Source organism: Leptonychotes weddellii, chromosome 8 (assembly GCF_054177405.1).
Source record: "Leptonychotes weddellii isolate Sample4059 chromosome 8, ASM5417740v2, whole genome shotgun sequence".
Taxonomy (NCBI): Eukaryota; Metazoa; Chordata; class Mammalia; order Carnivora; family Phocidae; genus Leptonychotes; species Leptonychotes weddellii.
In genome coordinates, this window is record NC_138376.1 from 35,342,420 (window position 1) to 35,359,870 (window position 17,451).

Here is a 17,451-nt window from a genome sequence, read left to right on the forward strand (position 1 = left end):
CATAAGGAATAGCATGAAGGACATTAGGAGAAAGAAGGGACAAATGAAGGGGGGGAAATCAGAGAGGGAGACGAATCATGAGAGACTATGGACTCTGAGAAACAAACTGCAGGTTTCAGAGGGGAGGGGGGTGGGGGAGGGGGTAGCCCGGTGGTGGGTATCAAGGAGGGCATGTATCGTATGGAGCACTGGGTGTTATACGCAAACAATGAATCATGGAACACTACAACAAAAACTAGTGATGTACTAACATAACATAAAAAAAAAAACTCAAAACATCTGCATTTTAAAAAAGAGCAAGCATAAATGCACTTAGACCCTGAAATTATCTAATATTCTCCCTCACTGAAAGTCTAAACAATGAATTTAACAACTCTATCATGCCTACCAAATGGTATCTTTTGGTGTTTATCCAAGTTTGAAGTTTCTGGTTCAGATGATGAAATAAATCACTTACTAATACTTACCTGATTGTAATCATTTTTCTTTCTTTGCCAGGTGAGTAGCATTTTTCCATTTTTTCGATATTAGAAGGATACTGGAACCGTTCTGAATTGATAAAAAAGAGGGGCTGAGGAATTCTGGAATATATCTCATCATCCAGCGGAAGCATCCAAGCATCCAGGGCAATCCCGCACCTGCAGGAGTTTGGGGACAATGACAAAAGAAGGCTGGTTACACGCTGACTGACATGTGGAATTTCTAATGATGTTAGGTTTAATGGGCATACACCATCCTGGTTTATTATGGGTTATCTCACTGGTATTATACCTCAGTGTGGGAAGGGAATATGATTAGCTTTATAAGGTAGCGGACTTGGAATTATATAATCATTTTCTTTAGGAGACATTCAGGAATTGTGACCTTTAGAAAGATATAGTATCTTTAAAATGTTTTATTCATTTTTGCTACATTGCTTTCAAAATAAATTCTTAAATAACAATTTCTCCAAAACTGTGGAGTGTCTGAAGACATACAATATATGCCCTATTGCCCCTATGTTTCCAGACCTTCTGGACACTCTGCAGTCGATTTATTATGCCTTTTTCACAGTTAACTGTTGGACCAGTTGCTTTATATTTAGAGGTACTTCACCTGGAAAAGTGTCTGGAGGTTGAAGAAAAACATACTGGGTATATCATTTGAAAATGTAACTTGCTTTCTACAAGTAAGTTTATCCTATGTTTTTGGACCTTTTGGACACTCCACTTTATGTGCTAAATGGGCAAAAGAAGAGAATTCCCTTATGGAAACTGATTTTAAAAATTTGTGAGATGAAGTTTCATAAAGGGTCCTACCCATTTTCTAGATGGTTGGCTCTTCACGATCTCATCAAGTCTGTGATGCCGTGGTTCAAGAAAGAAAATATTTTTCAAGTTGTAAGACTGGTGTCTGGTCCTGACTCTCACCTACTGTAATTTAAGACCTCTTTCCATCTTTTTAAAGAAGATTTTATTTATTTATTTATTTAATTAATTAATTTATTTATTTGAGAGAGAGAGAGCCAGTGGAGGGAGGAGCAGAGGGGGAGGGAGAGGAAGAGGGAAAGAATCTCAAGCAGACTCTGCACTGAGTGCAGAGCCCAACTTGGGACTTGTTCTTATGAATCTGAGATCATGACCTGTGCTGAAACCAAGAGTCGGACGCTTAACTGACTGAACCACCCAGGTGCCCCAAGACCTCTATCGATCTTAAAGATGGAAAAAAAAAAATTTAAAAATGCCTTGCATATTGGGGAAGTCTAGAAGTACTATAAGATACACTACTGATATCACAACCATTATGTCATAGATAAAATGTATATATAAGGATAAATTTCCAAGTGAAAATATTAAGGCCTTAAGCAGATAAATAAGAATGATGAGGGAAAATATATAGGAATGGGGAAAGCTTTTAATAGCAAGCAAAGTAGATGGTTTTTGTCTAGGAAAATTCATATAAGGTACTTTATGGAGGCAAAAGAACAGACTTATAAACCCTGAAGGATCCTTTCCTCATTAAGAATTTGATAAATATTCTATCTCATGTGGGCTATTGCTTTGCCTCTTCCAGTAACTTACTGTCTTCTTTCTTTGCCTCCTTCTCTTACCTGAATCTCTGGTCTTCACTAAGAGTCTGAATCACTGTGGCTCCGCCAAAAGAGTGTCCAATTACTGCTATCTTATTCCTGTCGATAGAGTCCTATATGAAAAAGCACGATACATATTCATCATTATCTCACAGCTGGTTAGAATAGAATGGTTTTTCAAATTATAAAATTCTTATTCATTTCATGGACATGGTTAAGTACTCTGATTTCTTGTAAGAGAAATACACACACAATCACATGCACTCACACACACATATACATACACGTACATATGCATATACATATACATACACACAAATACACATGTTGAGCATTCATAGAAGTTCAGAAGTGAACCTGATGATCTTCCTAGGCACCCACACTTGAAACACCAACATCATTGCTGACTTCTGCCTCTCCCCACTCCACGTTTAATTCATGTGTTCATTCCATGCGTGTCTGTTGAGCACCTGCTCTGTGCCAGGCACTGTAGACCATTTTCAGTGGGCTCCCAGTCCACCAGTGGAGAAAGAGATACAGATACGTGATGCAAATACATCAGGGTGGTGCCAAGGAGCACACGTGATAGATAACTCACCAGCCCAGGGTTGGCAGTGGAATACAAGAAAGCTTCCTGGAGGAGGTGATGCCTGATTTGAAGAGCAAGCAAGACTCAGGGAGAAGAATGTGTCAAGCCAAGGGAACAACATGTACAAAAGCAGGGAGGCAGGAGAGGGAGGGGCTGGCTAAAGGACAAAAACTCTTCTCTGTGTCAGGAGAACAGACCATCATCTTCTGCCTGAACTGAAGTACTTCTAATTCTCTCTATCCCTTGTACTCCATCCTCCACACACAATTTTGGGTCTTTGTTCATGCTGTCCACTTTGATGGTCTTCCACCCCCTCTCAATAGTCTGCTGAAAACTTTTGACCACCATTTCAGGATCAAGCTCAAAAACATGCAAGCGCCCTCTAAGAACTTACACGACTTCCCCTGGAGGTAATGAGTTGAACCAGAGAAATTGCTATTTTTGTAGCTCAAAGCTGGCTGTTGGCCATTTCATATCTAGTGCAACGTAATACATTCCTCATTGCTGTAATATTTCGCATATCCTTTTTTTTTTTTAATTTGCAGCCCTCTGTCATGTCATACCTTGCATTACAGTAGAAAAGCAGATGAAAAGGAACAATGAAGAACGACAGGACAAGGGAAATGGCTTTTTCTTAAGCTCACCTTCAGTTGCTCCAAATCAAACTCTAAATCTAATACATTCTTCACTGGCCTTCCACGATCAATGTCCAGAATCAAATCGAGAGCTTGGGAACACTCCTTTGCTCTTTTCTGTACCTAATACGATTATCATAAAAAGGAAATGACAAAGTAAAAAGCTGTGACACTTATTTTAGAGTTTGTGTAGGAGTTGCATGTGGGAAACGTGGCTGATTGCTTCTAAACTGGAAATATCCAAGTGATTAGTGACTGGAAGACAACCCAGCATCATGACATGGGCTCTAGCTTTGCAGGTAGTTATAGCTTAGTGCAAATCCTAGCTCTGTTGCTTACCTGCTGTGTGAGCTCAGGGCTCACATCATCTATTGTGTGGTAATTTATTGTGTGATACACTTATTGTGTGATAATGCCTCAGTGAAATGTGGGTGGGATTAAATGCAAGGACATATAGGTAAAGCACCCACTGTAAAGTCTGGCCCACAGGTGAAAGCCAGTGTGCTTTCTCTCACCTCATCTTCCAGACACCCCTGCGAAAAAGATACTGTTATTATTCATTATGTTGTAAACAATAAAGCATAGAGGCAAAACAGCGTAAGTAACTTGTCCAAGATCAGCCCACTATGAAGTGATGGCATGAGCATTCAAACATAGAATGTTGGATTTTAAGGCCTGGCCTCTTATTACCCTTCCATACTGCATGCATCTCTGTCTTTAATATCGCCTTGGAAGGGAGGATCTTTGTGAGTTTCTTTTCTAGCACTTCTGAGTTTCTAAAATTAGAAGTTCTACGGCAAAAGATTTCTGAATATGTACTGTCTTCTCTCAGGATTTTTATGTTTGTTTTTACTATGATCCAGGCTTTTCATTAAGGGAATTTTATCACTCAGAATCTTCTGACAGGTCTTTGGGGAACAGGAAATAGGAGAGTGGGGAGCACACCTTGCAGTATGTAAATGACATGAGCAAGCATCATCCTTTTGCATATGCTTTTTAGTCACCACACCTCCTCCCCTCCTGCTGCCATCTACCTGCTCATTTCGTAAGGGCATCTCCTCCTCCTCTGATTTGAGGCTTTGAAGATAGAGCCAAGACTTGTTCCCTATTTCTGCAGCAGACTGGTCTTTGAAATAGTAAGTCGCAGAGGCGGATCCATCTCTACAATGCAAACAGATTCATTCGATGACTTACACTCGCTCTTGCTCTTCTCCATCCCCTCCCATGCTCCCCACCCCCAACTTCACTCTGATCTTTCTGACTTCCCTGTCTTCTTCCACTCTACCTTTGTTTTAAAGTCAAAGAGGCCCCCCAAGGGAGGTCTAAGAAAACGTCTTTGCTACGGGTCAAGTCCACCCATTCTATCTTCACAGTTCTAGGAGGTCCTTTGGAGACTCACACCAGAAATCAAATCCCAGGGCTGCCACTTACTCACCGTGTGGTGAGGCAAATTACTTACCCTTTTCCAGCTTCGTTTCCCTCCTCCTTAAAACAGTGATAATAGTAACCATTTAAAAGTGTTCTTACAAAGATTAAATGATGGTGAATGAACAGGGCACACAATAAACACCAGAAATGCTAGCTGCTTTTTAACTCTTGACAGTTTAACTCAGTCTCCTTTTATTTTTTTCCTCATCATGTAACCACAGTTGACAATTTCATTGATTTTTTTTATGAATCTTTTTGAAAGTTAGAGCCCAGGTGACCTACCTGTGTTCTACAGCAGCAACTATGAACCCATACGATGCCAGATCAATGCCAATAGCAGAGTAAATTGTCCTTCAAAACAAAAAGAGGAAAGCATTGGGCGCCTGGGTGACTCAGTTGGTTAAGCGACTGCCTTCGGCTCAGGTCATGATCCTGGAGTCCCGGGATCGAGTCCCGCGTCGGGCTCCCTGCTCAGCAGGGAGTCTGCCTCTCTCTCTGACCCTCCCCCCTCTCATGCTCTCTATCTCATTCTCTCTCTCAAATAAATAAATAAATAAATAAATAAATAAATAAATAAATAAATAAAAGAGGAAAGCATTGAGGTCCAGGGTCCGCTAATAAACCTGGGAACATGGAAGCCATTACACCCCCGTAGTAGTGCCCGGGAGTAAACCAGATAGCTGTGGTTCTCGAAGAGGGCAGCTCTGCCCCTCAGGGGATATTTGACAACGTCTGGAGGTATCTTCATCATCACGACTGGGCAGAGGGGATTACTGGCATCTAGTGGGTAGAGGGATGTTGCTAAACATCCTACAGCGCACAGGACCACCCTCCACCGTAAGAAATTATTTCCTGCAAAACGTCCGTAGTCCCAACATTGAGAAACCCTGATGCGGTGATTCTAAATATCACTTTTGAGAGTTCTGGGCTTTAATCTTGGCCCCACTACTTATCAGCTATATGACTTTAGGTAATTACTGAATCTTTGTCAGCACCTGTAAAATGGGACTAACAACGCCTTTGCTTTAGAACAGTTATAAAGTTTTCGTAAGACAGCATATGTAGGAAGGCAGTGCAGTGTTGTGCTTAGGAGAACGGGACCTGCAGTCTAATCCCTGCATTTGGATCCACCACTGATCTGCCTTGGTTAAGTCACTGATCTTTCCTCTGTAATGGTGGGGGACCTGGTGGGATTACTGTAAGGATGAAGTAAGTTAATACATGTTCAGTGCTTGTAACTATGTGTCTAAAACAGGGTAAAGACTGAACATAGGTCAACTCTTATTTAAATGATTGGACACAGAATCATGTGCTAAGCAACTGCATTCATGCCCCCTTTCCATTCTTCATTCTGCACAATCTTCTCATATCATGCATTCAATAGGAAATGGCAATAGAGAACAAAAGGGAGGTAGTAGGAACTCTGTCTTCTACTGTTGAAGATACGCAACCTACTCAGGAAGGGATCAGCAAACCTTCTCTGTCAAAGGCCAGGACGTAAATATTTCCAGCTTAGTGGGCAATACAGTATCTGTCACAGCTACTCAATTCTGCTGTCGTAGCACCAAAGTAGACAGACAATGCGAAAGGTGGAATGAATGTGGCTGTGTTTCAATAAAGCTTTATTCATAGAAACAGGCAGCAGGCCGGATGAAGTAGAAATCAAATAACTAGCTAGACTACAATTAAAGTACCAAAGATAATTTCTTTTGATTTATCTTTATTTATTGAGAGAGAGAGAAAGAGAAAGAGAGAGAGCATGAGCAGAGGGAGGGGCAGAGGGAAAGCGAGAGGGAGAGAATCTCAAGCAGACTCCCCACTGAGTGTGGAGCCTGCTGCATGACTCAATCTCATGACCCTGAGATCATGACCTGAGCCAAAATCAGGAGTCAGACATTTAACCCACTGAGCCATCCAGGCGCCCCCTGAAGATAATTTCTATTGCAGATACTACCCAACTTCTTGCCAGCTAAAAGCCACCTATTTCTGAAAGTCTTATAATCCTCTGAGGTAGAAAGAAGGGTAGGCAGCTGAGAAGATGGAAGAGGAGAGGGAATGGAGGTCATGAAAATGTGCCACTCAGAGATCATGCCACAGAGAGCATAGTTCATTAAAGACCCCACCCAGCCCCTGTCCCTCTAGATCCACCACCACCAGCTAAGCTTCCTGTGGGCTGCACCCAGTGACTGGGCAAAGCGTAGGTACTAATGTAGGCCCATTCTGGTGAGATGCAGGACTCCTTTGATGAGCAACTTCTGGTCAAGCACTCCCTCAGGTGGCCTGGTCCCATCTCTCCTTGAAGTGTGCTATAATCTGAAACTCTTTATATCAATCTCTCCATTCCCCATCTCTTTCTCATGTGTCCAAGCTGCATCATGATCTGAAGGTTCTCCCTATCTTTTCCTGCTCAATTCCCTCTATCCTTCACAGACATTTCTCTCAATAAATGTCTTTTACAGGTAATCCAATCTTGGTGTCAATTTCTCAGAAGACCTAACCCAGTGGGTGGTTTTGAGAGTGTAGATATTATAATATAGCAGGGTGACAGCCAAAAATGTACACCCTTCTCTTCTTGTCATGAGGCTAGTCCCCGTGAGCTAGAAGGAAGGAACAAACTACTTGACAAGATAGGGCTGGACTGACCAACAGACCAGAGCCAATATTTGAGGAACCCCAATTCCTCCAAGACAGGAGCCAGCATGATACTCTAAAATCTGCTCTCCTTTTGGTGGGGGGGATGCATTTGGTCATTGGTCCTTAGGAATTAAAATTGTTCAGCCTTTCAAACATTACCGGAATGCTCCAAGACCATGAGAAAAAACAATTAGTGGATATTTTTCACCAGTCCTCAGAGGGGAATTCCAGTCTGCGGGAGTTGTCATTGAACCTAGACAATGAGAGATGATAATTAGTGTTTTCTCTGACTTGAATGTTGCTGGTTAATTTAACTTACATCTTCTTAGTGTAAATCCTGACCCATGGAATTTATATTTATGTTTTTATGTACTACTAGTAAATTCATTAAAAAGTCTGCTACTAGATACCTACCAACCAAGGACCTGAAGCATGTAGTTTTTCTCAAGACTAAAAAATCATTAATCATCAGTTCCCACTGCCAGCTCTGTGCTTAAGATGAGACGCTTTCCTACTTATAGGTGTATTCAATTCAGGGTAGTACCAATCCCAGGTGTTGGCAAAACTTCAAAGGGAATATTCTGAAACCAAATTGAACCTCAGGAGCATTACACTGAGAACCAGAATCTTCAAGTCAGGGACTCCTTTCATTCTAATTTGGTTATGATCAAGAGAAACAGACCACTGACTTCACACTCAGCTGTGGTTTTGGATGCAGCTCTCCCACTTACCATTGATCTTGAGCAAGTTACAAGAACTCTCTGAGTTTCACCGTCCTCTTTTGTAAAATAGAGCAAATGATGTCTTACAGAGCTTTTGTGAGAATGTTACCTAAGTAGGGAATATATGCAAAGCACCCATCTCGTGACATTAGTAAGGGCCTCAAAACATGGAAGATACTGTCTTCCCTTCCTTCACTTCTCAATTGCTGTTGTCATTACTATGCTCAGTTATTTGTGTTCCATTTTCTCATTTATAAAACGGAGACGGAGTCATGAAGATTGGATGTGATGACCGCTCTGTGATATACAAAGTGATTTATAAAGTGATACGTAAAGTGATTTATAACTTATTCGGCACCAGAAAGAGGTGTAGTTGTATTTCCATATTTCTGTGATAAAGTGGTTTTTAAGAAAACCCCAAGGAGATGTTTAAAATAAAGGCCAAAAGAAAAGTTGTAGGTAGTTTTGAGAGGGAAATTTGAAGACATAGTTAACACTGGCCCAACTGTAGTGTCTGGTCAAACAGATAAGGAAGGAAACATCTATATTAGTGATATGTAGACAAACGAAGTGATGAATGCACAGCAGATTGTCTTGGTGAGAGAAGCTGGTTCCTTGGGGGTGGGCAATGGGAATGAGAGTAGAGTCTCTCATTTACCGTAGGTGAGAAATTAGCTTTCACCTTCCTACCGAGCATCCAGGGCACTGGGCATCTCAGCCAGCCTGCTACTTACGCACCAGATTATTGCTCCCCCACAGTATGTAAGCAGGAAAATGAAAGACCAGCCAGAGACAGATATTACAGCCAATCGGAAAGTCTGACACTTTCACTCCCTCCATCTACCCCAATATATGCAGAACAAACCCAATGAGAACCCTTGATTCTCTGATGGTTATCTGGGCTTTTAAGAAATACTAAGTTTAGACTGGAGAAAATCTACTTTGATCTTTGCCGGAAACTTTGGCTGTTTTCAAGGTTTTCTTATATTCTAGAGCCTACAAAGCAGGATCAATGGAAATCTTACCAAAAAATAAGCTCAATATTTTGCCCATAAGCCAGTGTGTTCCAAGATATTTACTAAGACCAAAAAAATATTCTTTGTTTGGGATCCAAAGGGTGTCAGAGTGGTGGTCATCCTCTTGGGATGGATAATACAAACGCAAGAAGGTGCCCTGTAGAGGAAAGAAATTAATGTACTTTTAGTGAGGTTGCTTCTCCAATATGTTCCAATAGCTATTTTGCATACTTAATTAGTGGAGACCCAAATACCTTTGTTGTTCACAGAGAGGTCCAGAGAAAACTTTTTTAAGCTGCTGTGGTGATTGAAATACAGTAGACAGAGAAGCAAAATAGAACAATATGCTTTCTGCGTGAAAAGAAAGTATGAGCATGTTGGTTTCGACCATTAAGGATGGGGAAAATAAAGAGAGTTTATTGATAAATTAGTCAGGTGACAGCAACAAGTTGGGGAATGACTTAACTAGCGAAAGGCTTCTTATGGGACAAGACAAATAGCAAAATGAGTCATTCTCAGGTGAGGGCGAGGGCAAGTTTTAAAACCCTCTAGTGGGAAATAGTAACAGTCAGTATTAGAATATAAGCATAAGTGGTATTAATCAAAGCATTACCTTCTCAGTATAATCAAACATCAAGTCTGTACAACCGACGGAGTAAGATCCATTTCCTTTGGGAATTTTAGATTGGCCAACGCTTGCAACAGCCATCAGAGCTTGTATCTTATTGGCCCATGCTGAAAAAAAAAGGTAGATATTATCTCACTGTCATTCATTACACTCCAGACTTTATTATGCAAAAGGAAATTCCAAGGGAAACAAGTTACACCCCTTAGTTCCTGGCCTCCTTCATTTCTTTACCCAACTAGTAAAATACACAAATAATTACTGAGGGCCTGATGTAAGCAAAGTATTGTGTGGGGATAAAGACAGAGGTGGACATAGCCCTTCCCCTTCCCCATAGGTATTTGGGTCTCCACTAATTAAGTATACAAAATTGCTATTGGAACAAACTGGAGAAGCAACCTCACTAAAAGTACATTAATTTCTTTCCTCTACAGGGCACTTTCTTGCATTTGTACTCTCTATCCCAAGAGTATGACCACCACTCTGACAAGGGAAGACAGTATCTTCCATGTTTTGAGCCCTTTACTATGTTCGTAGGTTCACAAGTTAAATCTAAAGTTCTTGGGCACTGTAAGAAACACCCTCTGTGATCTGAAGGTCCACTGCCTTATCCTCTTCTTCTGCTTTTTCCTTTAAGTTGTCTACCTTCCACATGCTCCAGCACAAGCTACACACTGAGCTGTCTGATGCCTCTGCACCTTAATAAATTCTATTTCCTGTGTTTGAAATCCCAATGGCAAACTCCTATTCAACCTTTAACATCTTGATCAGATGTCAGGTCTTCTCTGAAGCCCTCCCTCACTCCCTAGACTTAGTCATTTCAACCTCAGTATTAAATCAATTTCCTGTATATATTTTTATCATTCTCCTTATCCTATATATTAAAATGATGTGTTTGCATACTCTGTCTCCCTCACTAGGCTATTTCTTAAGAGCTGTGTGCATGTCTTTGGGTCCTCAGATCTTAATGTTGGCACATAATTGGTGCTCCGTAAATATTCGTGAAGAGAGCTGAGCTAAGCTTTTCATTGCCACTGGGCTCTCATTTGCATCAAATGCTTTATGGCATATATCCTTTTACCCACCCACTCTTGAAACTTGTTTCTCCCTGTTTTGTGCCAAAACTCTTCAAAGTACCTGCACAGTTTTATCCATTCTCCTTTCTAAACCCCATACAAGTCCGTATTTACTTGTAAGATGGTGAGTCCAAATATCACTATATCCAGACTTTCGCCTTTCTTGATTCAGCTTGCCTACATATTTTCTTTTACTGGACTGTGAGAGTCTATTTCTCTGTTAGACTCCTTCAAGCTTTCCATCACATTCTGCCTCTGCCACTGAGACACTCGGAGCTATGTTAGATATGGAACTTACATTGATGTCACAGGGCATCACCCAGAAAGGTTTTGAGTTATGAGAAGAAGTCCATCTTTCATGTTGGTGAGTAATGTGTGAAGACCTGCCAGTGACAAGCCCTTCAATACATAAGGCTTGCTCTCAAAGTTGGTCCATGGATCAGCATCACCGGCATCACCTTGGAGCTTGGAAATGCAGGATCTTTAGCCTTAGCCCAATGCTACTGACTCAGAAAAGCCGTGCCTATTAAAGTTGAAAAAGCACTAGGCTAAGGTACCAGACCACCTGGTCTGACACATGGGTCAACAATTCATAGTCCAAAGGTAAGGAAGGAGTTCCAAGGAAGGCAGGAGCTGAATGGACCTGGGGTATTAGAGCCAGCTGATCCTATTTTGGATTCCAGCTAGACCTCTGATGCTATAATGCTCTGGCCTAAGCAATTTACTCCCCTCTCTTATCCTCATTTGTGAAGTGGGGCAAAAACACTTGACCAGGCCGCAGGACAGCTATAAGAATGAAGTGATAATGTAAGTCAAGTGCCTAGCACGGAACACAACACATAATCAGCAGACAACTGATGTTATGTGGCCCTTACCTAGAGTTAGTTAACTCTGGCTACCCAGATTTAAGCCCTTAGAGGAGTGTTAGCAGATCTAAACTAGACCATACCATTTTCCCTTTGGGCAGATTCAAGGTGTTTCTTCAGACATTAAAAAACAAAAAAACAAGAAAAACAACTTCACCCAGAAGGCGAACATTTTCAGTCCTATTTAGAAAGGCTCTTTCTTTCCCATTTAAGACTGTATACCAAGCCGTGATTTGTGGTGAAAACAGGGAGACCCCAATCCATAGGGAGACGCCACACCTGTCTTTCCTTCCTTGAGGAGCGGCTGTTTTCTGCTGCACCGCCATCCACATCAGCCCTGATGTGACAGTACGGCGTTGGAGGGGGGAGGACTCTGGCTCACACATTTTGAGGAGGAGCCCCAGAGAGCACACAGCTGCCTTGGAGGTACTACCTCTGGAAGTAGGAGTTCAGTTCTAGAGCCCTGGGAGGGTTCCGAGTCACACAAGTTTTCTCTGATGAGATCTCAATGCCTCATAGGCTCTGGGAACCTTTCTCAGTCACCTGGGAGTACCCTGGTTCTCTAAAACCTTTGCGCTACCCCAAAGCCTCCTCACTCAGCATTCAGGAGCCACAGGTCAAGATGAGGCTACAGGGCTGCCTATTCTGAGACACTTGACCCCTCAGGAAACCTGGAGCTGACCCGGGTTGGGGTGTAGGTCTACAGAGCCCTGTGGCTGTTCAGTGCCAGGGCGGTTGCCGGAAAGTTTCATCGGCCTACAGCTGATCCAGTCATGGTCCTGGATTTCCTGTTCTCGAACCATCTGTTAGATCAGGGCTCATCAGGGCTCATCATGAAGGATGAGGCAGGAGGAGACTTGTCAGGTTGAATGGCCACCCTTTAGAGGATGCAGTTTGTGGTTCAGAACTTATATATGTCCAGTTAGCCAGCATATAGTACATCGTAAGTTTGTGATGTAGTGTTCAAAGATTCATTAGTTGTATATAAAAAAATAAAATGATGAATAAATGTGAAAAAAAATAACAACTATTCAAAAAAAGGTATAGATGCACCCCAATGTTCAAAGCAGCAATGTCCATAGTAGCCAAACTGTGGAAGTAGCCAAGATGTCCTTCAACAGATGAAAGGATAAAGAAGATGTGGTCCATATATACAATGGAATGTTACTCAGCCATCAGAAATGATGAATACCCATGATTTGCATCAACATGGATGGAACTGGAGGGGATTATGCTAAGTGAAATAAGCCAGTCAGAGAAAGACAATTACCATATGGTTTCACTCATATGAGGAACATAAGGAATAGAGCAGAAGACCACAGGGGAAGGGAGGGAAAACTGAATGGGAAGAAATCAGAGAGGGAGACAAACCATGAGAGACTTTGGACTCCGGGAAAGAAACTGAGGGTACAGAAGGGAGGGGGGTTGGGAGATGGGGTAACTGGGTGATGGGTATTGAGGAGGGCATGTGTTGTGATGAGCACTGTTGTGTTACACACAACTAATGAATCGTTAAACACTACATCAAAAACTAATGATGTTCTATATGTTGACTAATTGAACATAATAAAAAAAGGTAAAAAAATAAATATTTTACTTCATTTGTTACACATAAAATAACCTTATGCATGTCAAGTCCTATTTTTCTTTAACTTTAGCTTAATAGGAGCATTAGAACCCATTGAGTGCTATGAATCTTGTTACACATTTCCGGTGGTGTTCATTTGTCAAGTATTCCTGATATTCATTCCTGGGTTTTGAGGCGGATTGTATATATGCCAGGAATATGACATTTTCTTACACAGCTTTACGTCCTCCACTCACAAAAAGGATATCTCTAGCCCCTACTTTACCTGCATAACCATATTTACTCTATATTCATTTGGCTAGACGAATATAAACAATTATCTATTACTTTAATACTTTATTTAATAAATGATTTCTAATAATTTACAAAATATTTTTGCATTCATTTTTGAGCACTGAGAATGGGGCATTGGGCTCAAGGCTGGGGCTACAAAGATGAATAAAGTTGTGTCTCTTTCCCCCAGTTTCTGCCAGTCCAATGGCAGTTTTCCAATGATTTTCAAACATGAGGGGGATATAAGACATGTTTTGAAATTCCCACCCTGTACCAACAAGAAGTGCCTGATGTAAATGTCTCCTCGCTGACAATCTGCTCATCATGTAAGATGCTACTTGTTTCCAATCCTTGGAAAAGGTACTGGGAAAATTAATTTAACTAGGCTGGAAGCTCCTTGAGCTTGTCCACAAGCTCACTGTCTCAGTCACTGGTGCCTCAGCTTCCTGATAAGTGTTGTTGAATGAGTGGACCTGTGAGATATTATGCCATCTCCTACGCAAATGTAGATACAACATACAGTCCTTTCTATGGATGCTTTTACTTCCCTAACTATGAAGTAGAGCAATGTTTATCAGGCACAGGGTGATGAAAGCTCTTTTGTAAATGTTACAATAAGGAGTCACCCATCAAACCTGAACAGCTAGATCCAGAGTGACCAGGTGTGTGGCCACAGACATTGTGAAGCCACCTACGTGGTTCACCTGAGGGGAAGCTGGATAGAGAAGAGCATGGATCACAACGCTCTGGGACTTGCAGGCATTCGCAAAGCTCCAGAAGCAATCTCTTTGCAGTAAAGATCTTTCTTAGTGATGGCGTATGTACTTGTCTAGAGGTGGCTGCCTCACTCTGGCCACCTCTTCTGGGCTTGACTAAACCTCCATCTCCTCTCCTTCCCTCCCACCACAAGGTAAGAAAGAGCAAGAGATGCACGTCCATTCTCACCCGGAGCTCTTCAGCTTGTCCCTACCTCTTCCTGTGATGACAGCGAAAATACTGTTTCCCTCTGGGCCCCAAGACCCTAACTTGCCGTTTTCTCACATCTCCTCCCAGAACGAACCAGGACTACACCTGTTGATCACGACAACTGCCTGTCCATCCCCCTCCATGGGAGCAGGTTTTGCAGTTGCCTCTGAGGGAGCGCCGGGGGGGGTGTGTCACTGCACCTGTGTGACAGCAGGTTACGGCGGCGAGAGAGATAAGGGGCCGGGTTGAGGAAGTTCTCCATGGTGGTTGCGAGCTGAGCTTCCAGTTTGTCTGGAAATGCCTCACCTTGGTTCTGTCCTGCAGTCTTGATGTTGAAGAAGACAGGACTTTGTTCAGTTTCAGTTGGAATGAGGAGCAAGTGAGGCTCTGTCCCCTACCCCAGGAGAACACAAGGTCTCCATGAGCCTCCTTCTAATAAAACTTGGTTAGAAGTCCACACATGCAACTGCTCTGGGGCCACGTGGAGTCTGGCAACGGGCCATTTGCTCAAGCCCTTGAACAAAGAGACCTCTTACCTGATGATCTAATACAGGCAACAGGATTTAGGTCTTGCCAGTCAATAGGATGGACCAGGGCGAGGCAGCTGCAGAGGCAGAAAAGCGCATGCAGTTTGGATGGCAACATCTTGGAAGCTGAGCAGTGGTTTCAGCTTAACCTTCTTCAAGGCAGGTTATTAAAAGAAAAAAAAAACACGCAATAAAGAGGACTTAAATAGGCTGACAAATCAGTGCGATTAAGGTACTAGCAACACGACTTTATATATTATTAAGGGAAGAAAGCACCTGGAAACAAAGCAACATGCATTGTCTGAACTGGGTTTTTGAAAGGCATCAGGGTGGCAAAATCCTTGCTAATGCTGGATCGTAGAGCACAGAAATAACACTTCTAGCAGTCATAGTAGGTTTCTGGTCACTCACTCTCTAACTCTGTAGCAGTCTGGTTTGGTTATAAAGAATAGCATCAAGGGGCGCCTGGATGGTGCAGTTGGTTAAGTGTCCAACTCTTGGTTTCAGCTCAGGTTGGGCTCTCAGGGTCGTGAGATCAAGCCCCACATCGGGCTCTGTGCTCAGCACGGAGTCTGCTTAAGATTCTCTCTCCCTCCTGCCCCCTCTCCCCAAAATAAATAAATAAATCCTTAAAAAAAAGAATAGCCCATCAAACTATAGCAACTGTAACAATCATAGATCACAATCATAATAATATCCATAAGCATGCCTAGCACATTAGTGAACACTCCGTAAGTTTTGGCGAATGGTTCCATCACAATTAGGAAATGATCATACTGCTGCCGCTGTGACTATTTTGGTGCTGATGATGTTTTATTTGGGGGGATCTCTATAATCCTCCTATACTGAAACCTTCCCAAAGGCAGAGGTCAGGTCTTATGTATGTTCCCACTGCCTAACAGAGGGCCTGGAATGCAGTCGTGTTGCGTGAATGTTTATAGACTTCATGAATGAATATTTGTAGTCCCACAAACAGCATATTAGACTCATGATAATAAGAAATGATATTACAATTGGGCGCTATGCTAACATCTTATTAGCAAAAACTATCTTGTATTGGTCTATCACCTTTACCCTTTAGAAGTTCTCCCTTCAAAAAACTGATTTGTCTCTTCACTGATAATAACTTGCTAACGGATTTTTTCCAGATGTATTTCTATGCTTGAACATGCATATAGAATACATACACACATACACATGCATACATATAAATATACGTATATAAAATAGTTTTAAAATTTGTTTCCAGTGCTTCAAGATACACTTTTAATTTGGTAGTATGTTTAGAGTCTTTTCATATGAGTACCTAGCACTATAATTTGTCTTTTTCTTTTAAAATGGCACTTAGGAGTTGCTCAAAAAAGTTTGTTCACTGGGGCACCTGGGTGGCTCAGTCAGTTAAGTGCTCAACTCTTGGTTTCAGGTCAGGTCATGATCTCAGGGTCGTGAGATTGAGCCCCAAATTTGGCTCTGCACTCAGCACGGAGTCTGCTTGAGATTCTCTCCCTCTCCCTCTGCCCCTCCCCTTGTTCTTGCTCTCTCACTTTCTCTCAATAAATAAATAAAAAAATTTTTTTAAAGATTTTTATTTATTTATTTAACAGAGAGAGAGACAGCGAGAGAGGGAACAGAAGCAAGGGGAGTGTGAGAGGGGAAGCAGGCTTCCTGCTGAGGAGGGAACCCGATGCGGGGCTTGATCCCAGGACCGTGGGATCATGACCTGAGCCGAAGGCAGACGCTTAACAACTGAGCCACCCAGGCGCTCCATAAAATATTTTTTTAAAAAAGTTTGTTCACTAAATAAAATAGCAATGTTGCCAACATTTGAAGGCTTAATATGTGCCCAGCATTCTTCAGTTTCTGGAACAGGTTATCTTATTCAGTCATCACTAAACAATCTGTAAGGGAAGTTTAATTATCCCCATTGTATTGATGAGGAAATTGAGGCAAGGAGAATTTAACTGACTTGTCCTTATCACACAGCTAGCAAGGGCTGGAGGCAGAGCTTGAACCCAGAATATCTGAGTCCCTGCTTTTAAGCACAACACACCAACTTTGGGTAGCACCGATTTTTCTTCACCCTAAAATGATAATCTTCTGAAGTTAATGAACACGGTTCTTTTAATGATGCTAATGTGTTCAGGAACGTCCTGGATTGAAAAGATGACTTAATAAAGAGTTAGAAATTTTTCTCTGAAGAGATGAGTGTCTGTCTCATTGTTCTTGCCCTAATTTGTATTTGGAGCAACATGCCAGAACCCTTGGAAACCGCAGAGTACTGTGTCTGAATCCAGAGAAACAGCTACTGAGTTTCCCGAATAACCAACAGAAGAAGCTGAACCAGAGTCAGGCTATCTGCTCACCAGCCTCCAGCACTCTCCTGCTGATGGACAGTCACAACTGGGTCTTCCATCATATAACATCATCCACAGAAAGTA

The 17,451-nt window shown here is 42.0% G+C and overlaps 1 protein-coding gene across 2 annotated transcripts in view; it reads right to left on the minus strand.

Annotated features, from left to right (window-relative positions):
• PLA2G7 (phospholipase A2 group VII) overlaps positions 1–17,451 on the minus strand; it is a 26,699-nt gene that overhangs the window by 4,161 nt on the left and 5,087 nt on the right. Inside the window, exons 2-10 of one of the 2 annotated variants that reach the window (XM_006727567.3) lie at positions 15,023–15,165; positions 9,706–9,827; positions 9,102–9,249; positions 7,514–7,607; positions 5,003–5,071; positions 4,327–4,453; positions 3,302–3,415; positions 2,090–2,181; positions 468–638 (exon numbers count right to left, since the gene is read on the minus strand). In XM_006727567.3, coding sequence (XP_006727630.2) covers positions 468–638; positions 2,090–2,181; positions 3,302–3,415; positions 4,327–4,453; positions 5,003–5,071; positions 7,514–7,607; positions 9,102–9,249; positions 9,706–9,827; positions 15,023–15,131 — 1,046 coding nt within the window. In that variant the 5' untranslated portion in view covers positions 15,132–15,165. The remainder of the gene's footprint in view (positions 1–467; positions 639–2,089; positions 2,182–3,301; positions 3,416–4,326; positions 4,454–5,002; positions 5,072–7,513; positions 7,608–9,101; positions 9,250–9,705; positions 9,828–15,022; positions 15,166–17,451) is intronic. The other variant, XM_081828399.1, reaches the window with a different exon arrangement.